The sequence below is a fragment of the Drosophila mojavensis genome, unplaced genomic scaffold, assembly GCF_018153725.1.
Source record: "Drosophila mojavensis isolate 15081-1352.22 unplaced genomic scaffold, ASM1815372v1 contig_74, whole genome shotgun sequence".
NCBI lineage: Eukaryota > Metazoa > Arthropoda > Insecta > Diptera > Drosophilidae > Drosophila > Drosophila mojavensis.
In genome coordinates, this window is record NW_025318899.1 from 1177438 (window position 1) to 1199568 (window position 22131).

The 22131-nt window shown below is 43.3% G+C and overlaps 5 protein-coding genes and 1 long non-coding RNA gene across 6 annotated transcripts; 3 read left to right on the forward strand and 3 right to left on the reverse strand.

Moving 5' to 3' along the window:
• Positions 1-6286: 6286 nt before the first annotated feature.
• Positions 6287-7246, reverse strand: LOC6586465. The gene is made up of 3 exons (XM_002012043.4): positions 7058-7246; positions 6836-7008; positions 6287-6765 (listed from the first exon to the last, which is right to left on the reverse strand). The coding sequence occupies exons 1-3, from the start codon at positions 7175-7177 to the stop codon at positions 6366-6368; spliced, it is 693 nt and encodes a 230-aa protein (XP_002012079.1). The 5' UTR covers positions 7178-7246; the 3' UTR covers positions 6287-6365.
• A 989-nt stretch (positions 7247-8235) lies between these two features.
• LOC6586466 lies at positions 8236-10098 on the forward strand. Its single transcript, XM_002012044.4, has one exon. It carries the CDS (start codon positions 8344-8346, stop codon positions 10063-10065), a length of 1722 nt encoding a protein of 573 aa, XP_002012080.2. The 5' UTR covers positions 8236-8343; the 3' UTR covers positions 10066-10098.
• A 2823-nt stretch (positions 10099-12921) lies between these two features.
• Positions 12922-13690, forward strand: LOC6586467. Its single transcript, XM_002012045.4, has 2 exons — positions 12922-13013; positions 13087-13690. Exons 1-2 carry the CDS (start codon positions 12993-12995, stop codon positions 13300-13302), a joined length of 237 nt encoding a protein of 78 aa, XP_002012081.1. The 5' UTR covers positions 12922-12992; the 3' UTR covers positions 13303-13690.
• A 1840-nt stretch (positions 13691-15530) lies between these two features.
• Positions 15531-16129, reverse strand: LOC6586468 (vitelline membrane protein Vm26Ab). The gene is made up of 2 exons (XM_044009832.1): positions 16029-16129; positions 15531-15924 (listed from the first exon to the last, which is right to left on the reverse strand). Exons 1-2 carry the CDS (start codon positions 16035-16037, stop codon positions 15601-15603), a joined length of 333 nt encoding a protein of 110 aa, XP_043865767.1. The 5' UTR covers positions 16038-16129; the 3' UTR covers positions 15531-15600.
• A 2960-nt stretch (positions 16130-19089) lies between these two features.
• Positions 19090-20194, forward strand: LOC6586469 (vitelline membrane protein Vm26Ab). The gene is made up of 2 exons (XM_002012047.4): positions 19090-19604; positions 19697-20194. Exons 1-2 carry the CDS (start codon positions 19593-19595, stop codon positions 20066-20068), a joined length of 384 nt encoding a protein of 127 aa, XP_002012083.2. The 5' UTR covers positions 19090-19592; the 3' UTR covers positions 20069-20194.
• LOC122757523 lies at positions 20184-22130 on the reverse strand. Its single transcript, XR_006357583.1, has 2 exons — positions 21910-22130; positions 20184-21844 (listed from the first exon to the last, which is right to left on the reverse strand). It is a non-coding gene; the product is annotated as an uncharacterized LOC122757523 (long non-coding RNA).
• Position 22131: the final 1 nt, after the last annotated feature.

The window sequence follows — 22131 nt, forward strand, 5'->3', positions numbered from 1 at the left end:
ACTTGTGAGGCGCTGCAATAAAAGCAATTCAGCTAAGTGTCTAATAAGCCATTGCCTAAGTGTGACCAGCTAAGCATAATTGCAATATGCTTAACTTCGGAGGCGTTGCCAAACGTTTTAAGTGAACTGGCAAAGTTGGAGAGGGAGACAGAGAGAGAAAGATCGTTTATAGCTATTTTTAAGTGTGACCAGTTAAGTGTAATTGTTAAATGCTTGACTTTGGCGGCTCGTTACTGAAGCAACTGAGGAAGGTAAGAAAGAGAGTGAGAGAGAGAGAGAGAGAGAGCGATTGCATGTGCAATGAAAATAACAATTAGAGTTGCTTAAGATCAAAGAAAACTTTTATGAAAAGGAACCAGTTAAAACTAAATATTAAATGCTCAAGCGTGGGGCAGCAGAGTTTGAGAAATCAAGTTAATTTAGCCACAAAAATATCCAAAGGAGCTGCTTTAGATCTTAGCTGGCCACTCTCAAGTGTGAGCAGTTATATCTTCAATTGAAAATAGCTTATAAAAAGGCGTCCGAATCATATTCATAAACGTCACCTAATAGTCATTTGCTTCAAATGAATAGCTTTTCACAAATGGATTGCCTGCCAAGCAGAGAGCCAAGCAGAACCTAATGTAGCGCAACAGAAACCAAATTTGATATGATTCTGTAGCCTGACCTCATGTGGGGTTTGAACTGCGGCTTTTGCTTTGCTCAAAGCAATATATGCATGCCTGTGAATGCATATGTGTGTGTGTGTGTATGAGCTTGGGTGTGCCAGCTCGCAATATGGAAAATGCATGTTGTATAATGCAATTTTCAATTGCCAACTATGAAAATATAGTTTTACTTTATTATTTTATTTTTTTGCCAACGCTCTCTCTTTTTCTCTACGCTCTGTTCCGCATGTGTTGGTGCTTAATTGAATTCAATGTGCACTTAAGCGACATTCGTTGATAATGAAATTCTGGTACAAAATTGCAGACGAAAGTGTGGCTCGGACAAAGAGCTGACTATACTATATACATATTTTGTAGCTATGCAAATGCAAAGTTTTCCATTTTTTCCCCTCTCTTTTTTTCAGTATTTTATTGCACAATAAATAATGCGAAATAAGTAGATGAAGTAGCAGCGCGCACAGCTAAAGGGGGGCGTGGAGGGGGCGGTATGGCGTAGAGCAACAGCTGCCTGGCAACGGCAACGGCAAAGGCGAATTCGAAATGAAATTAAACTTCTGTTGGAGAAAACGTTCATGGAATTTGCCAACATTTACAGCAAAAGCAAGAGAAAGAGAGAGCGAGAGAAAGAGAGAGAGAGAGAGAGAGAGAGGGGGGAGGTAGAGCGTACGCCTTTGGCATAACCATATTTTATTTTATTTCATTTGATTTGATTTTATATTTGATTTCGTTTAATGCTCTATTTTATGCTCTGCAAATAATCGATTTGTCCGTCCAATTGTCGTTCCGTTGATTTGTCCATCCGTCCATCCGTCCGTCCGTCTGTCTGTCTGACTTTGAGCTGGAATGTTGGCCAAAGTATGAGCAGCTGCTTCAATATTGCGCATAGCATTTCAAAAACTTCACATAGCACTGGGCTAGAGACATGACTCTATAACCATATAGAGTGCACATGTCTGTAGAGCAGCGTGATTAGAGTAGAAAACTGTAAGATACCCTAGAGAGATAACTATTAATATGATTCTGGTCTTAAATTTAGTTTTATTTATTAGAGTAGAAGTATACCAAATTATATGCCTGTAGTTTGAACAGTTCCTGAGTTCAAATAGATTGATAACTAACTTAAGTTCCCTACATATATCAAATTATAATAATGATTGTTATTTCTATTTTGTCATTCACCCTAATGCTTTATATACTCTTTCTCTCCTACATGCAGGGTACAAACATTCCTCACAATTGACTTTGCTACGGAGTTTTATTGATTGATTTTCAATGGCCAGAGCGAAAAGTGAGCGCCAGAGCAACAGACAATCAGGCAAAGCCATAAGAAAGCCAGCCATCTGCAGCTGCTAGGAGTCAGGCAGTGGGGCAGTCAGGCAGTCAGACAGTCAGGCAGGCAGCTCTTATCCAGCGGCTGCCGCTTTGGCTCACGCTGCGTATGCTCAATATATATTGAGATGATGGCCACGTAGATGGTTAGTTGAACTGTTCTGGGCGAAAAAGTTTGCACAAGAAATTCAAGCAATGATGAAGTGTTTTTATTGTGTTTATTGGCATGCGTTTTTAATGAAGCAAACAGTCAAATGGAAAATAGCTGCGGGCTGAGTGGGAAGGAAGGGGCGAAGCCGAAGGATTCTTAACGATCGGCATACAAACAACTCTATTATATAATATATATATATATGCATACATATAAATATGCTTCTGTTAAATGAAACTTTTTTCATTAAAACTCTCGAAGCTGAAGTACCAGCTGGATAAGTGAGTGCAAAATGTTATTTTATTGTCAACAAGCCAAGTTACAGACGGGAAGGCGATGAGATGCTGCAGGGGTAAGGCGGGGCCGGAGAACTGCCAAAATATATTTAATATGCAATATAAACACAGAGCAATGGCAAGGAGCAACAAGGACGTAGCGACACAGGGACAACAACATGACACGCTCATAAACTCATTTGGGGCGCTGCTACAACAACGACAACAACTACAACAGCTTGCGCGCTATGCTTGTTCATAAAGAGAAAACGGGCATATTTGCTTGATATATTTCTTCGAAGTATTTTTTCATATGTTTCCTCTTTTGCCACCAAGATGTTCTTCTAAGTATTTCCTCTAAGTGTTTCCTCCAAGAATTTCTTCTTAATATTTTCTCCTAGAATTGTCTCCAACTATTTTCTCTTAATATTTCCTCTATTTATTTCTTCTAAGTCTTTAATGCGTAGCTTGACCATTGACTTCGCTTCACTTCTCTTCACTTTACTGCAATGCACTGTTGACCCCCACCGGCCCTGGGCGACTGAAGAAATGCTGCAGCTGTTGCCCTTTATATAGGTCGACTTACACTCTCCCCAAGTTGCTCTCAAATGTTGGGCCCGACGTCAGGTAACGATCGTTGTAGTCGACCTTTAGCTGACCAATGGGAGCACTCTCTGCTGCTGCGAGCATTCTAACTTCGTTTTACTCATGTATAAATGCCGAATGAGAGCTTCTGCATACATGTAGACAACATAAATGAGCTTCTATCGTTCTTGGATTCTCTTGTTAGTCAGACAGAGAGAGAGAGATATACAGACAGACATGCGAACATATGTAGTTACATACAGATGCAAATCTGCTCAAGAATATTAGAGTATTTATATACATCTGTTTGATAAGGCTAAGTTGCTTATGTACATAAGCTTAAGGACAAGGACAAAGACTTGCATAGCCTGCCTCAATTTCTGGCTATTCCATAGCACATTCACTGAGCGAGTATTCTACAGTCGTGGCACTCTGCTGTAGGGTTTCCACTTGTTTTTTAGAGGGACAGCAACGAATTTTTTAATAATACCTCAAGGATTTCACAGTGTAAGGAACACATCAAATATACATAAATGTGCTGCTCGTTGTTGCCTGTTGTTTGTTGTTGTTTGTGCTTTATGTCAAAGTCACAGCTAACCCACAACTGTGTCCACAACTTTTTTCATTAATTTTAGTAAAAAACAGAGAGAGAGAGAGAGCCGACTTCGAGCGCATTAGCCATGGCGATTAAGCACTGCCTACGCCGGCTCCTGCTGCCTGTCTATAAAAATATTGCCAGCAGTCATTATCAATTTATGGCTCAAAAGGTTCGCTGCCGGCTGGGACTAGAGCGCAATTTGTAGCTGGTGCTAAAATTGAATTGTTTAATAAAATATAAAACCCCTAAGCCACAGACTCATCTATGCTCAAAAGCTGTTGCCAAATATACCAAATATTTGATATTTCTCTGCGAAATTATTAAAGGAATTTGTCTTCTTTCTTAGACCTCTGGCAACTCCCTTGGTATGCGTGTTGGGCCTTAGGTATTTTAAGTTTTGGTATTTTTGTTTGCAGTTTAATTTGGTTTTATTTACGCTTTTTGGAATTTGTTGCGCTTTTGAGCTGGAAAAACATTTTTGTGGTTGCTTTGATGTAAATAAATTATTCACGTTTTGTTTAATACGAAATTCATTTTTCTTGAGCTATTGGCAATTCGATGTGAAATGTCTTTTGTTGTAATTTCATTTACGAGTTTCACTAAGGATTTAATTCGATTTTTCTAGTCAGGCAATAGACTTCAATAGAACCACTAGTGATAGAACTCTTCTATGATTCCACACAGCCAAGGCTTTAAGGCAATGCACTGAACTAACTGTTGATTTAATGCTAACTAAGAGGTATTTTTGTAACAATTTTCGTGCATTTCCCCGCTTCATAGCTCATGTAACCGCAGCTGGGACAGCAAATTCTTTGGCTCTAACCGGGCGAGTGGATTCTGGCCAAAAACAGAAAAAAACGTTGAGCTAAAGCCATGCATATGCATGACGCATGTTGTTAATGCCATTTCCAAATGGAAAACTGGCCAAAAGAAAACTTGCTTACCCAAAAAAAAAAAAAAAAAAAAAAAAAGAAAAAAGCGAATCTAAAGGGAAGAGTCATCATCAAAAAATGAAGCTAAGTGCTGTATCCTGTAGCTGTTGCCACAATCGCATCTGGAATGCTCTTTGCCCACTTTGGCCCGCTGCGGTCGTCGTGAGCTTGCAGCAGAGAACGCTGCCAGCGAGGGCTTAGACTGAATGTTGGCTTTAAGCCAGACCCGGTCGGGCCGGCACAATATGTGCATAACTCTCGCTTTCCGTTTGAAAGTCGCTTCACACAGAGCACAGCGCACAGGGCACAGAGCAAATGCCAGGCATATAATCTCTGACCCAAATCCCTGGATCCACGCCTACGCTTACGCCTACGCGCGGGGCGACGCCTTAAAGACATAAGCAAACGGGGTCACACCTACCTGAGGGTAGTTATGCTAAGCAAATATTGGCACTAGCTTCAATACACCCGGCTCGGCTGAGGCTAAGTCCTGACATGGCCAAAATGGGTCACAAGCCGCAGCGATGCCAGCTGAGGCTAAGCTCCACAGTTGCCTGCAGCAAATAGCAAAAATCTGAGCCATTTAATTGCAAATACCACAAAAAGTGGGACCTTTAATGGCCTTCAAGTGGATGTGGGTGTGTGTGGGCGTGGGCGTGGCACTTTGCGCTTGAATTAACAAATTAATGCAAATCAACACGGAGGTGCTGCCGCTGCTTCTGCTGCTCCTCCTGCCCGAATCTAATGAATATTTATTAACTTTTTCTTCAGACTCTCGACTCACGCTCTCCCGGATAGCCGTCCTCCCGCTTCACCCCTTCCTCCCTTCGTTTGTGTGTTTCTGTTTTCTTTTTCCGTAAAGCTGCATTTCGATTTTCAAGCTCTAATTTAATTGCAGCAGCAAGGACAACAGCATCCGCATCCGCATCCGCTTCCGCCGAGGCACAACATCCGCCAGCTGCTGACAATCGCATTACTATGCGCCGCCTTGATGGATGAGCCTCACTTCAGCCACGCCCACCCGGTTGAAGTTTGTCTATACCTGGCAACCTGTACAGGTGGACGAGCGCTGCTGCTGGCTCTGCTGCTGCTTAATGCACTCATTTAATTGCATTATGCCGCAGGCCCTTGCATTGCCCCAAAGTGCGGCTGGGCTGGGTGGGGCAGGTAGCAGGTGGCAAGTAGCATGTAGCATGTAGCATGTGGCATGTGGCAGCTGCTGTCACCAGCCAGTTGTCGCACTCAACAATAACAATAAGCAGAGTGCTTCAGCTGGGAGTCAACGACTTGGGATATACCCTGCATTTAGCTGGGTTAAAGGAACTTTCCCATTGATCCTCAAGTGATTTAGTAGAGCTGACTGACACATCGATATTTTAACCAGAATCGTTATCGTTATTACTTGATCATCAGAAATTAATTATTATATCGATAATGTTATCGATTTACGTCTGCAATAGAGAGCAAGAGATCTTAACTCATCCAGGAACCAGCTTCCAGATCCATGGCTTTATAGAAGTTAGAGGAGTAACGGATATATTTACCTGAGCTAGCATCGTATACACATTATGATGTAGGCACAATACCCTAAGGTAGAGTATTTAATATAAACACCGCATTAATTTGCATGCGAGCAAACAACTTCTTCATATCCTTACAATGTTTTCACTCCTTGACTTTAATGAAGTCAAGAAGATGCGGCTGCTCTCGAGGCAAGAAGCAGAAAAGGGAATGAGTAAAGCGTCGCATTATAATCACAAAAGCAGGAAACGTATAATTAAAGTTGGTTTTTCTCTCATTTGCATATATCAAATATAAGGATTGCACTTAAATACGGAAGCAACGGCAGCTGTTGGCACTGGCTTGGAGGTGGTCAGAGTCGCGCGACAGCTGGACACAGCAGCTCTGCTGCACGTTCAGGTCCTTCAGCACCTGACCCTTGTCCAGCCAATCGATACACGCATCCAGGCCGAAGCATCCCACTTTGTTGCGCAGCTTGTGATGCGCCATGGCCGCCTCGTCATTGTTCCGATACTTTACGACATAGATGTAGCGCTTGGGCTCATACTCGTACACGCAGAGCTTCACATAGTGGCTGACCAGGCGCAGTTCCTGATGCACCTGCAGCGGTGTCAGGTGGTGGACGTTGCTGAGGAGGAGATCTCTGCGATTGCGTGACTCGCGCACATGAATTCTCAATTTCTCGCGCCGAAAGCAACGCTGCAGCCTAATGATTAAGGAAGGTTCGAAATATATATACGTATTGGTCTCAAAAGTATCAAAACACCATTCATTACATTTCCATTAGCACCGATTTGTGCATTTTATCGACGTACTGAAGGTAGGCATAGCCACGACTGCAGCCCGAGAAGTCCACCTTGAAGCGCAGCGTGTACACAGGGCCCAGCTCAACTGCCACCTGCATGATGTGGTCCGCCGTGGTGCGCTTGTGAATGTGAGTTAGAAACAACTGCAAAAGTAAACTTAGTACCTTGTTTTGTATAATATATGGGTTTCACCTCATCAGCGCCTGTTTCCAGCTCGGCAACCCTGCGTGGATCCAAATACAGGCAGGTGGTCACATAAAGGGTGCCATTTACTTGATTTTTGCGATATTTGTGCTGTGGGTCGGAATCCATCTCAATAAAGTGCGAAACGCTTGCGCAAAAGCTGTAGCAGACAGTGTTGCCAGCTGCAATTTAAGCAGTGCAGCGTTGCCAGAGAGATGTAGTTCTTGTTGGAATGGCGATGGTGATCACATACATGTGTAGATATATCGATAAGCAGTCGTGTACGTGAGAAGGCAAGTACAAAAGGAAATTGATATAAATGAGATAATTTAAGTTGCATTCTCAAAATCTGCCACTTTGGATGCATTTTCGCATAATAATTTTTAATTTTTTTCATTTTGAATTTGATACTGATTTTAATGGCGAGCAGCAGCTTAGTATGGACAGTGTTGCCATATCAGTGCGGCTATTGCAATTTGAATTAAAAACACTATAATTCGATTTTTGGTATTTATTTTAGTCTTTTTCAAGGGCTAATGCCCGTTATTGTTGTTGCTGTTGCTGTTGCTGTCTTGGCACTGTTTTGGACAGGCTGTGCGTGCTTATTTTCTAGCTCATGCCTAACAATATAAATTAATGCGGGCCACACACCTACACACACCTACACACACAGGCGCACACACATACACCTGCTTTGCTAGCCACAGACCGCAGCAGCTACACTTTGCTAGCTGTTGTTGTTGTGGCTGTGGTTAGGCCACCCGCTGCTGGCAAGCTTAAGCGCCCCAGCCGAGAGTAAGAGCCGTTCCGCTGCACTCAAGTGCTTTGCTGCCTGCTGTTGGCTGTAGCTGCGGCGGCTGCTTCATTTTCCTAATTTATACGCGCGCAGCGCTAATGAAAATTTGCGTAACAAGGCAAACCACACGCTTTGTTGTCGGCGCAGGCATCTCCGCCATCTCAGCCAGCTGGCTTTGTGCTTATTGTGAATGACATGGCGTTGGTTTGTGGCACTTCAAGGTGCATGCAGCACCACTTGGTGCTCCACTTGATGCGATGCCTTCGCCTGCGGTCGGGAAAGTTATGCGCGGTCGCAGTTCGCCTGGAGGCAGCCATCATAATCCTGTCATGGCCTGCTACAGCGTCCTTGACAAGTTCTTGAAGCCACTTGCTAACCTGGGCAACTATGCCTGGGGACTGAGCTCAATCTATATTTGGATACTCAGCAGTTTATATCTAGTTTTCTAACTCTCTCACTCTGGAAAAAATAAATATATTTTTATGATTGAATACAGGCAATGATGAAGGAACCCAATGAGAAATGGTTGGATCGCCATTTCGCCCAACAACTGGAGGAATACGAGCCGGTCTTTCGACAGGAAGCCAGCGAGTCGGATCAAGAGATCATCTCATATTGGCTACAGATCTTCCTTGCTGCGCCCAAGCCCCAAAAGTGGGCCAGAAACAGTTTGATGCTGCTGATGTACGGCCATCTGAAGGAGATTGGCTACCTGCAGGTGCCCTTTACGGACGTGAACAGCATGGGCAAGAATCTTAACGAAGTACTGGACGGATATACGGGACTGCCTGTTGTAATTACAAATAGAACCCATTCCACACACGTCCTCACACCTATACCCGAGGAGCAGACACTCTCTCAGCATGAAACCGAACCCCAAACACCCTCCACGCCTGAGACCGAAGTGCAAACACCCTCTCCGGCTGAGACGGACGCATATACGGGACTGTCTGTTGTAGCTACAAATAGAACGTATTCCACACACGTCCTCACACCTATACACGAGGAGCAAACACCCTCTCCGCCTGAGTCCGAAATGCAGACACCCTCTCCGCCTGAGAGCGAAGTGCAAACACCTTCTCCGCCTGAGAGCGAAATGCAGACAGCCTCTCAGTTTGAAACTGAAGAGTCGACGACAGTCAAAGAAGGGAGCGATTCTAATCGAAGTGCATCCATCAAGCGTCTGTTTAGCTGCCGCTCCAGTTTCGAAGAGGCGACCCTCGCACAGGAGAGCAAGAGGAATTCTGCGAGCCACTCGGCCTCTGCACGAAGCAGCTCACATCAGACGCTCTACGAGACGTTCGATTCGCACGAGTGCTATCAGAGCAAGACTGAGCGCAAACTGTGCGCGGCCGAGAGCAAGAGAATGCTCGAGGTAGAGGCCGTCATCGAGTCAATGCAGAGGCTAGACAGATCTCCGCTGTCTACCATATCGGAAGAGAGCATCAACATAGTGAATGAGAGTGCTTCGCGGCATAGCTACTCGCAGCTGTTCAAGGAAATCATCAAATCCAACGAAGAGGACTCCAAGCAAATGCAGAGTGTGGACAGTGCTTCCAGTCGGGTGTCGAGCGAGCTGACAGAGAAGCGTCTGGTGAGTGCTGCAGGTAGGCAGAAGGAGATGGTGCGCATAGAGCCCACCACGAGGCGCTCGCTCGAGTCCTCTTGGGGATCGCCTGGGCAGACGACCAGGCGTGTTAACAGCGATGCTGACCTCATGTATCTGCGCCGGCGCAACAAGCAGCTGCGGCGCGAATGCCTCATCTACTACCACAAGAATGGGAAGCTGCGCAAGCACCCCAAGTACCCGAGGATCATGGCGCAGGCCTTGGGGTTTCAAGTGGCAGCCTATCGGGCACATGCTCGCCTCGCACGCTGGCAGATACAGAACAAGGTGCCTCAGTACTTTCATCAGGAGTACGATCGGAGCAATGGCTGGCGGACCTATCGACGTATTCTGATGGCTATCGCAGTGCCGCGCAGTCGGCTCCGACGCACTCGGAACCCGGGACGCGTTCGCCCTCGCATGCTCCTCCACATGTCCCACATAGTGCAGCACAAAAATATCTACACTGAGATGAGCGCCAGCCAGATCAGCTATGGCCACGGATATGGTCACGGCCAGGGCCAGGGCCACGAGCACGAGATGCACTGCTTCTGGGCACAAAATCTAGCATTGGCAGATCACTTGCAATGTAACCCTAGAAAAACCGTTGAATAAATTATTTTAAAATTTCCATTTGTCAAATTTAAATTAAATTAATTAATTAATTTTAAATATAAATTAAATTCAAGACGTGTAATATGTAATATAAATTATAATTGAAATAAAGTAAATGAAATTTAGTCAGAAAATCAAATTAAAACGAAAAATAAAATGAATAGAATTTAAATAAAAAAATAAATAAATAAATAAATAAATAAATAAATAATAATAATAATAATAATATAAAATAAAATAATTATAATATTAAAAAATAAAAAATAAATAAAAAGGATATATAATATAAAACTAATAGCAAAATGATTAAAAAATCAGTTAAATATTAGAAGTCTAAGTACAGAAACGAAATTGAAAAGTTTAGAATTTATTGTAAACTAAAATTAATAAATGCAAGTGCTTATTTCTTTTGCAGGCAGCTGCTTGTTAATTAATTCCAAATTCTGTGATGCTTTAATTAGTAATCTCGAGCTGAATAGCAACAATGGCCGCGGGAGCTGCCAGCTGAAAGACTGCTCGTAAACAGCGGCTAATATTTTTTAATTATGCAACACTGCGCACACAGCAGCAGCAGCGATAACAACAACAGCAGCAACAAAATGGCTGCCAGCTGCACGACGCCGCCGCCATTTTGTAAGCAGCTGAAATTAGCGAGCGAGCGCATAAAAGAAGCGAACGGAAACAAGCAAAGCGAGAAATAAAATGGAAATGTCGCCAAAAGCAGTTGCTGGCAGTTGTGTAGTTGCAATTGTTGTTGCTGCTGCTGCTTATGGGTGTGGGCATGGGCGTGGTCAAGCGGCAATTGCGAATGGTCAATGAACTTGCCGCATTGCTGAAGTAACTGCGGCACAAATTTACTTGCCACAGCCACAGTGGAGCAACGTTGAAGTGGACCAAGCAAGTTGAGTATATTTTAAATACTAGCCAAACGAATACTGAAAAGCCGTTTTTAAGGAATACAATATAAATACTTTTTAGTATTTCTTATATACATTAATAGCTAGATTTACTTGTATGTATAAAGTAGACAAGCATGATTTTTAAAGAATACTAATGAGTACCATTAAGTATTTATTTAGTATATTTATTAAATACTTTAAGTAATTATTATTATTATTATTATTATTATTATTGTTATTATTATTATTATTATTATTATTATTATTATTATTATTATTATTATTATTATTATTATTATTATTATTATTATTATTATTATTATTATTATTATTATTATTATTATTATTATTATTATTATTATTATTATTATTATTATTATTATTATTATTATTATTATTATTATTATTATTATTTTTGTTTGTTAGGAATTATAGCTAACTGCTAATGCGATACTTCATAGTATAGTTTTTATTTTAATACAAGCCCAATACAGCCAGTGTTGATCAACTTGTAAAATATTTAAATGGAGAGAATTGCTTTATGAGTAAGTTCACTCTATAAAACTAAATTTCTCAATCTCATGAGAACTTATCAAAGTTAGTTTGGGGTTCCAGCTTACATACATATGCAGCACACACTGTATGTGTGTGTGGTATAGTAAATAGGATATATATGTATCTGCACTCTCATATATGCATGCATGTATGTGGCAAATGGCTTCATCAGCTTCTGACTATGCAAATTTATGGTCTATATTTAGGCATTTTGCACACAGCGTTCAGAGCGTTCCGTCTGCGGCTGCATAAATTAATTATTTATGGCTTGTGAAACATGTTGCTTAACTTTGTCACAAACGTCCAGCCTCTGCCAGCGTCGCTTCATAGTTCAAGCTGCCACAACAACAACGACAACAACGACTGCGACAACAACAAACATCATCATCAACGTTTGTTTGTTCAGTTTGCGAATTTTGTGGCCTAGAGTCGTGTCGATTGAAGGCAACGCCCACAGGGCTTATCTAATAGAATTGATCGCAAAATATGGTCTTGTTTTTCAGTTTTCTTTTGTATTATATCTTCTCTTCTCTGTTTCTCTCTCTCTCACTCTCGTACACACTCTTTCTCTGTGTTGTCTCAGCTCATTTTCATGCATGGCACGCACACATAATTATAATTTTTACAACGTCTAAATAAACGCAAATATCTTATGCACAAAGGCAACTCAGACATTGGGCCCCGCTGCTAGGGCTAGAGCGGGCCTTGGGGCGGGCGCTCAGTGGAGCTGCTCAGCGCTGGCTGGGGCTATTTGTAATGAATGACAGTCCAAAGAAGGCAACCGAAACGTTTGCAAATTCTACAAAGTGTGTGCGTGTGTGTGGGCATGGGGTATCATGCATTGGTAGAGGGATTGAACAGGATGTATGCGTGGAGTAGTGTTGCAAAACGATTGATGGGTACTCTGAGAAAGGTGGAGTATCATAAGAAACTGTGGAAAACTGTTGCACCGTCACAAAGCAGCAAAAGTAAGTAAAGGCTGCAAACAGTGTTGGTAAATGTTGTATGAATGCTGAATGTGTTTCCTTACAATATTGGAACTACATTTATATGACTGTTGATTTTAAGAAACAACTTAAACATAATACATATATAAGTGATAGAGTATTATATAGTATATGAAGGGGTATTTCTGGTGCTATAGGTGGCCAGCAAATTAGCCAGGGTATTCGTGTATTAGCATACACTTAATATCGTAGTTCTTATTGCCGATTCTTTTATTTAGCAATTTGATATAGCATTACAATATAATTTATGCGCTTTATTGCGCTCGGCAGCGACATATTAATGACTCTCTCACGCTCTCCCCTGGCTGAGTGCGTGACGTCAGCTGGGCAGCCAATCGGAGAGGCGGGCAGGTGGGCAGGTGGACAGCCCGACCAACTGGGCGAAGGCTATAAATATGATTGACACGGCTGCTCAGTTTGTCAATCAAATTTTGGATATCAGACGTGCAACACTTGGCTGGATAGAATGCTGTTCAAGGTGCTGTTGGTGAGTATGATCAGCTCTCTCTCTCTCTCTCACTGACTGTGACTCTCCCTGTCTCTCTCTCTTCCTCTGACAGCTCTCACTGCTGCTCTCTTTGAGCAGCTGCGCGGCCAAGCCCCATTTGCTGGCTGCCACGCCTGTGGGCTATGCCACCGTCGCTGCACCGGCAGCTGCCGTCCCAGTCGCCGCCGCCGCCGCCTACTATCCGGCCTATGCGGCGTATGCGTATACGCCCGTCTATTACGGCTCGTACGCCGCGTATCCCGCCTACTATCCGTACTTGAGGCGTTGAGCCTGTTGCTTTGTTTCATATATGTACTAAATATATATAAACGAGCGAGCAGAGGTGTATCTTCAACGACAAAATTGATTAAATTACGTGTGTGCGTGTGTCGGACTGTGTGTGTGTGTGTGTGTGTGTATGTTTGAGTGTGTGTGTGAGAGTCTCAAAATTTTACGCTGTTTTTGCGTTGATTCGTTTTGGCGGCTGCTGTAAATAAAATAAAAGCATTTATGAAATCAACACAGACACGAAGACACACACACACGCACACACACATGCATATATATACCTACACATATATAGAATAATAAGCAAATCAATAAAAAGGCAGCCGTATATACACGTGTTTCTTTGCAGCTCTGTAGATGTATCTGTAGCTGTATCTCTGTGTGTGTAACTGTATCTGTATCTGCATCTGTGTATATGTTAATGTATATGGAAAGCGTGTAGCTTGTCTGCTGGCTGCCACAGCTGGCAGCATTGGCTGTGGGATTTCTATTTGGTCCTTTGAAATTTGCTTACATGTGCGCATATTTTCACCTGCACGTCTTACCTTTAGCTGCCGTCTCAGAATGTGTCTTGCTTCGACTCTCCCCCTCCCACTCTCACTCTCTCTCTGTGTGTGTGTGTGTGTGTGTGTGTGTGTGTCTTGGTAACCCGCTACTGATTTACCTTACGTGTATAAATCTTTTATTCATGTAATCCATTTGAAAACACGTTTGCACATGATTGTGTTTATTTCGAAACGGCATCAGTCCCAGCAGATTGTGCCAGCTGTGTGTGTGTGCGTGTGTGTGTGTCTTCTAGTCAGGTGTGCGCGTGTGTGTGCTTGTCTGATTTGAAAAATCGTCAAAATTATATAAAGTGAATACAAATTTTATTTACTCAATTTTTATTGCTCTGCCAGTTGGGCTGAAAACAAACAAACAGACAAACAAACAGACAAACAAACAGAAAACAGACAAAAGCGAAGCAAGAAAAACATTTGCTCGCATTTCTCATTATGCTGCGAGCTTTTTCCAAATAGTTTTTCACTCTGATTGCGGCCTTTTCGCATTTCCCTTTCCCTCATTTTCTTTGCAGCCAACTTACTGAATAAATGAAATTTTATGTTGCGTAAAAAAATATTTAAATATTATTATGAACCAGCGAACAGGCTTCAATTTGATTTTTATTTTGTACTCCACATTCACACACATGCACACACACACACATACATACGCTCAAATTGAACTGAGACAAAGTCAAGGAATAGAGGAATAAGAGTGCAGTAGCCAGCGAGTCAGTCGCTGCCATCAATCATGCCCCTCTGCAGCTGTCCGCAGGGCACAATGCATTAGTGGGTCCGGGAAACACGGCGATATTAAGGCAGCAAAGTTTTCAGCTTGACGCTGTTTTATTGAATAAAAGGTCATTAAATTTGGACGCTATCTGTTGCCGTGAAGTTGTGAAAGTGCTGCAGTCACTATCCTGGATGCCATCCCACTATCCCGCTCCCCACTGCCGGGTGCCTGCTCTCCACTCTGCCGCCTCCTGCTCCCGGACGCCCTTGGCATTTCTTTTTTACAAGACTTTTCCGCTTACGCTGCACAAAACTTTACAACTACTTGGCATTTACTACCTGAGCACAGGATGAGCAGAGCTAAGAGCCTGACTGGGACAGAGGGTGGAGAGGAGAGGGGGAGGGAGAGGCAGAGGCAGAGGCAGAGGTAAAGATGGCAAAGTTATGATAAGCAGCAGCAGCTCCAACGCTGTCGCCTTCATCAGTCTCCAGCTGCGTTGCCCGGGGCACCTCTCAAGCTTTCAACGCTTTCAGGCTGGCGGGAGGGCCGCAGGGGGATGGGGCAAAGTCAAGCAGAAAACTCGACTGCCGCTGCGGCAGGAAGCGCTGAAAGGAAGCATATTTCATATAAAAGAAATCCCTTTTTAAATAGTAGAAAGTGCGCCAGCTGCGCTGCCCAGATCCTTAAATTCCGATAGCAGCAGAGATGCGAAAAGCTAATGACTTGCAGGCCATCCAGTAAAGAGGAGGAGCAGGAGCAGGAGTAGGAGCAGGAGCAGGAGCTGGAGCTGGAGCGGGAGCATGTCAGTCAACGACTTTAGCTACAGGGTATCAAACGACTCGTTGCCATGCCAAAGCACACTGAGGCGTGAGTCGTGCCAGCCCAGCATTAACTCGAACCTAAAGACCAAACCCAAAGTTCGAACTCCATTTCAACCAAGTTAATGCCGTTGGATTTGGATGTATGCGAAATTGTTTATTTACACTTGGGGATGTCAAGACATGGTCACATTTCAGTCAGCGCCTTACTTCTTCAGCAGCAGAGGAGCGGAGTAAGCAGCGGCCAGAGGAGCGGGGTAAGCGGCGGCCAGAGGAGCGGAGTAGGCAGCGGCAACTGGAGCGGTGTAGGCAGCGGCAACTGGAGCGGTGTAGGCGGCAGCGGCAATGGGGGCAGTGTAGGCGGCGGGGAAGGCGGCGCTATGGGCGATCTGGTGTGCGCTGTAGCTGGAGGCGTAGGGTGCCACGTAGGCGGCGCTGCCGACCACAGCTGGTGCGGTGTAGGCCAGGGGAGCGACAATGCCGGGCTTGGCAGAGGCCACAGCCACAACAGCGAAGAAGCAGACGGCGAACTGGAAAGATGAACACAATTAGAGCTGGAACTGGAACTGGAGCAGGTGCAGCAGCAGGAGCAGGAGCTGGAGCGGGAGCAGGAGTTGGAGCTGGAGCTACTTACGAATTTCATGTTGATGGTTTGGTTTTTTTTGGTTGGTTGTTAACTGTAAAAGTTGTGAACGTTGTTTGATATCGATTTTGACCAACTGGGGAGCTTTTATAGCGGAGCCTCGCCTCTTGGGCGGGTGACGCATTGAAGGGGCCCTCGACTGAAGGTTGCACTTACAAATGCAACGGGCATAGCTGACGGCGACTTGACAGCTCAGCTTATTGGGCCAAATATTTGGCTGTTGTTATTGTTGTTGTTGTTGTTGTTGCTGTTGATGGTGTTGTCGCATGTAAATCGCATTTGGCACGTGCGCGTCGGCCTTTTGGTAATTTGATTAGGTTTTTGCGACACAAAAAAAAAAAAAAAAGAATGAATAAAAGAAAAGCAATTGAAATGCGGCTTCCTCTCGAGCTCTACAAAAGCCATAAACCAATTATAGAATAAAAAAATAAAAAAAACAACTTTGGAAATATTCGGCACGATTCAGGCATGAGTCAAGGGCAGGAGTTGTACTGGGGGCGTGGCAGAACAAAGGAGTTGTACCAGGGCTAAAAAGTTTTGAGTGCATGCTGGGTGCAAATGGAGCGTAAAAACATTTAATTTAGTCAAGTTGAGTTTCAAATAATAATTTGAATGGAATATTTAGAGTAAATGAAAGAGATATAACAAATGAGATATTTGAAGAGATTTCTATATATAATAATGCTAGCTATAAATTTAGTAAGAAATTATATTATATTTAACTATTTTAAAGGTATATTTCAAGAAATTAATCGAATTTGACTCCGCAGAATATATCAATTAATATATCTATACTAATACAGTATATATCATAAAAGTATCACATTTATATATACACCTATCATATTTAACTCCGATTTTATATTCTGTTTCTGCAGCCCTGGTTTTTATGGCCTTCGCACAGCTAAGCAATTGCTCAATCCTGTTGCGTAGGTATTGTTGTTGCTCCTGCTGCTGCTGCTGATGTTGTTGTTGTTGTTGTTGTTGTTGGCACTTTATCATGAATAATTTGTTGAAACCACTTAAAGGCAGCAGCCATCGCCGTCAAAAGTCGCACGCATTTCTAGACAAATTCAAAACAAAATTTATAATAGACCGCTGTGTGTGTGAGTGCGTATACGTGTGTGTGTGTGTGCGTGTGTCACTCACGTTTTACGGCACTTGAGCGACGCATTAACGCGCTCGCACAGCTGCTGCCACGCCCAGCCGCTAGACGCCTTTATTAGGGGCAATAAAGCGAGTACATAGGCAGGGTTCAATAGGCTGGGGAGGGGGAGGAGCAGGAGAAGTTAACTGTGGAGCGTGTAGAGGAAGCGAATATGCCAAGTCCTTGTTGTGCTTTGTGCCGGGTGGCTTTCCTTTTTTTCATTCAGTCTTGTTGTTGTTGTTGTTGTTGTTGCTTTGCTCCTTTTTTGTGCACATTTCTCTTTTAATTACTCGCTGCCACTTAGCCGGGCAGCAGGGAGAGAAGAGGGAGTGAGAGCTGGGGCGTGGGGCGTGGGGCGTGGGCAACTCCTTTGATATGTTGCCAGCGCTGTTGGGTCACTTGAGAATTGTCGCGTCGCACTTGAAATCGGGTTTTGGTTTTTGTGTGATCAAAGCTTTTAGACGGATTAACCAATATGCGCCATTTGCCTGACAATGTGAGCGTCGCCACATTGTGCGGCATGCCACGCCCCCAAGTCAAGTGATGGCGACAAATATGAGGCAGCTGCTGCTGCAGCTCAATTTCAATTGCTGCTGCCTCATGATTGTGCATTTAGTGGGCGTCAGCCATGCCCACGCCCACGTCCACGCCCACTGCGAAATATTCTCTGTTGCATATGCACAGTCACTAGGCAAACACTTGAGGCAAGCCGCCAGCAATAGGAAGCCAAACAAATGCTCCAGCGACATCAGCAACATCATCATCAACAGCAGCAGCAGCAGCAGCAGGAGCAGCTGAAATATTTGCAGGACAACTTTGTTGGCATGTTACAGACACCCACTACAAGCCAACCCTTGCTGCAGCCACAGCTACACCCTGCCCCTGCCCCTGTCCCTATCCATGCCACATGCCGCATGCCACGCAGCTTGCGCTCGATTCTTGCGAAATCGCGTAATTGGCATTTTTAAGCAAAATTCACGCTTCAACACTTTTTCGAGTGTGTGTGCAACTGTGCATTTGTGTGTGTGTGTGTGCGTGTGTGTTGTAAACACCTTGACAGCAACACACGTACACAAACGCACACCCACACACCCTCTCGATACGTCTAATTAGTGAGTTTTTAAGCGCTGCATTTGCCTCAACCCTCAGCGCAGTTTGTCAAGGGTTCGCATATCGCACATTTTTATTCTCCCCCCTTTGCAATTTATGACATTTGTTAATTAATTTTCCATTGAATTTCAGACGGCGTGAGCTGAGTTTATCCCTATACATAAATATGGATGTATGTGTAAGCTCTATATGTATGTATGTATATGTAAGCACTTAGGTACTTTGGCTGCATTGATAGGGTCTTTGGTGGAGCATTAGTTATGGTAATTGGTGCGTACGCGTGCGGGGCACCCATTGTATGGTATATTATGTGCATATGGCGCATAAACAGTTAATCAAGCTGAGCGCAAAATTCATTGAAATTGCGTATACGTAATAATTGAAAATATGTGCCGGCAAATAGTTGAAAACATTGTATTGAAATATTGCATGAAATTGACAGCATATGGAAATAGCTGAGCTTTAATTAAATAGAACATATTTACATATATATTGCAAATAATTGTATGCTTGTTGATCAAAACGTAAATCAGTGAGAATTGCCGTAAAAAATTCGCTAAATTGGTCTTTTTATGCGATTTTTTGTTTGAAATTAATGAATATACCAAATACTACTCAAAACGCATTAATTATGACACATTAAAAATGCACAATAAGCTGCAAGCTTTCTGGCAACACTCGCAGCCAACACACACTAACAACACTCATATACCAAAAAGAAATATACCAAATGATAATTACACACAAAATGCCCCAATTCTTAAGCAGCTCGTCTTGCCCTAAGAACAATCTGGCAACACTTACCACATTTACACAAGCTATTTATTCCACATAAAATTAAAATGCAATTCGTATACTGTGATATCGTTAATCACACCATTTAGTAGCAACATTTGGTGTGCTACTGTTTCGGGAGCGAGCGGTATTACCCAGCTGGCAAGCCATTTGGCTGCAGCTGAAGGTCATGGCCGAGTCAAATGTAACGGACGCCAGGCACGCAGACACATTAAGTCCAAGCCAACAACATTATTCGCTGGCCAAGAATTGCGCATGCGCAACATGGACAGCATTGTCTTCGTCAGTTGGCAGTCGTTGACTTGGCAACCGTTGCGCGTGCTCCGCATAACCAAGCAGCAGCTAGACAGCCAACTAGCCAGCGAGACCCGAAAACCAATGAAAAGTGTAAGTGCTGACGCTTCGGCATTTGGCTATAAAAGCGCAGCGCTGTCTTCAAATTGGCATCACAAATCAACTGGTCATTCACTAGCTGACAACTATCCCAAACCCAAACAATCAACATGTTCAAATACGTAAGTAGCTTCAGATCCAGCTCCAGTTCCAGCTCCTGCTGCTGCACCTGCTCCAGTTCCAGTTCCAGCTCTAATTGTGTTCATCTTTCCAGTTCGCCGTCTGCTTCTTCGCTGTTGTGGCTGTGGCCTCTGCCAAGCCCGGCATTGTCGCTCCCCTGGCCTACACCGCACCAGCTGTGGTCGGCAGCGCCGCCTACGTGGCACCCTACGCCTCCAGCTACACCGCCCACCAGATCGCCCATAGCGCCGCATTCCCCGCTGCCTACACTGCCCCAGTTGCCGCCGCCTACACCGCTCCTCTGGCCGCCGCTTACACCGCCCCCGTTGCCGCTGCCTACACCGCTCCAGTCGCTGCCGCCTACACTCGCTATGCTGCCGCTGCTCCTCTGGCCTACAGCGCACCTTTCGCCGCTCCTTATCTGGCACGCCCTTATGCCGCCGCCCCTCTGCTGCTGAAGAAGTAGAGTGTGTGTAGTTCAATATAAATATATATCCCTGTATATATATGTATATTTGCATATCGCATACCTCAACCAACAGCTTGTGATTTTGTTTACGACATTAAAATAAAAGTTTAAGTTTCATTGAAATATTTGTGCCTGTTTATTTATTCTTTCGCTTCCATTTGTTGTGGCCTTGCTTAAAAATGCGCAACGTTCGCCTGCCCGAATAATTCAGCCGCTCCATTAGCCACTTTAATGGGCCGATCCACTAGGCAGCCTTCAAGACGTAGCCGAGCGAAGCTGCTCTGCATATTAATGGCGAGTGCTACCATTCGGTTGCCAAGTGGATCCATCTAAATATCTTATCAAGTCTAGCTCTGTTCGCTTCTTGTCATACATCCGTCTTCTTGTCTAGATTAATGCAACTGTCTACATGGAACTGGACAGTAGAAGTAAATCACATATATTATGGGAAAGATTTCTGATCGATATATTTACTATGTGTGCTTCATAATTGACTACATAAATAAGATATTAATTAAACTGAATTATTATTTTTGTCTATCTCTTGTCTTTATTTCCAAGTCAACTTCTGTAGCTTCTCTTCTCTTTATACATTTTCTTTTCCTCTTATCTACTTTATATATACATAATTATATACATATACATACATATATACTCTTTCCATATTCTCTGTATACATTTTCTCAGCTAGCTTTACCGTAATTACCGCAGAGACCGCAAATTCCATAAAATATGAAGCAGCTCTTCCGCACGCCTACGGCCCACTCAGATGTATCTGGTTGCCAAGCTTGAAAAGCTAAATTCCAGCCAGCAGCAGAATATCCTTGAGCAGGTAGTAAATTAATATTGACACCTGCTGTTGCTGTTGCTGCTCCTGTTGCAGCTTCTGCTGCTGTCGTCGCTAATGAGGCCTGAAACCTAAATACGATTACTCCGTAATCCGAAATGCGAATGATGATGATTTAATGGTCTATGGAGAAGTGTCTCCGGGCAGAGCCAAGCATAGAAATTAGATGTTTATTCAATTTGAGCCGAACGGAAAAGCAGCTCGATAAACTGATAACTGTTGACCGGGCCCAGAGTGGGTAGGCTTCTGGCCAAAACTTTTGGCAATTATCGTTTCGACTGAACTTTAGCAGCAGCAACAACAACTTCAACAAAACTTTTTGACTTTATTGTTGACTTTGTTAAATGTGGCTAAATGGGCGTAAATGACCAGCAACAACAACAACTGTGAATCACAAGGCAGCAACAGGCTAGCATATGTGACTGCGAGAGCGTGTGTGTGTGTTTGCTAGTGTGTGTAAAAGGGTTCAAAAGTTGAAGTGACCTTCTCTGCTGAGTTACCATGCATAAGCAAATTTTTACTGCTACTGGCAGCACTGGCTGCTCTTTTATATGTTTATTTTTTTCTGTTGGGGTCTGGCAGCCCTCCGCTTTCATTATAAAAACTAGTGATGTAAATTTGGGTCGAAAATTCGATGTCGATGTTCATCGATGTTTGCAAAATGATAAATCGATGTTGTGTAAAACATCGGCTATAAACATCGATGTATCGATGTTTTCTACTAATTCCGTTATTTTTCGTTAATTCAATTCTTAAACAACATTTCTTCAACATTTTGTTCTATTTTATGAATGGACTGCAGGTGGTCCTTCATGTTGGTCGTGTTACCCGCAGTCTTCAAAACTTTGTTGCAAATGTTGCATTTTGCGCTATTTCCATCAATTTTTGTAAAGTGCCTCCAGCAAAAGCTTGTCTTTGTTGTTATTCTAGAATAAATACATTTGTAATTGCAAATAACTATATTTATATATATTTTCAACAATTTACTTACTTTGGCATTGCAAACACAGGGTAAAAAATAAAACAAATTCGCGAATTTTTCTATGTGGCAGTGTATCCATATGTTCTGCAATGTTGTGAAATTTAACGCCCGATGTTCTGTCAAACATCGATGCATCGCTTAACATCGGTATCAATAAAAACATCGGAAAACATCGGAAAACATCGCCAAAAAAAACATCGATTGTCGATGCATCGATGTTTTTTCACATCA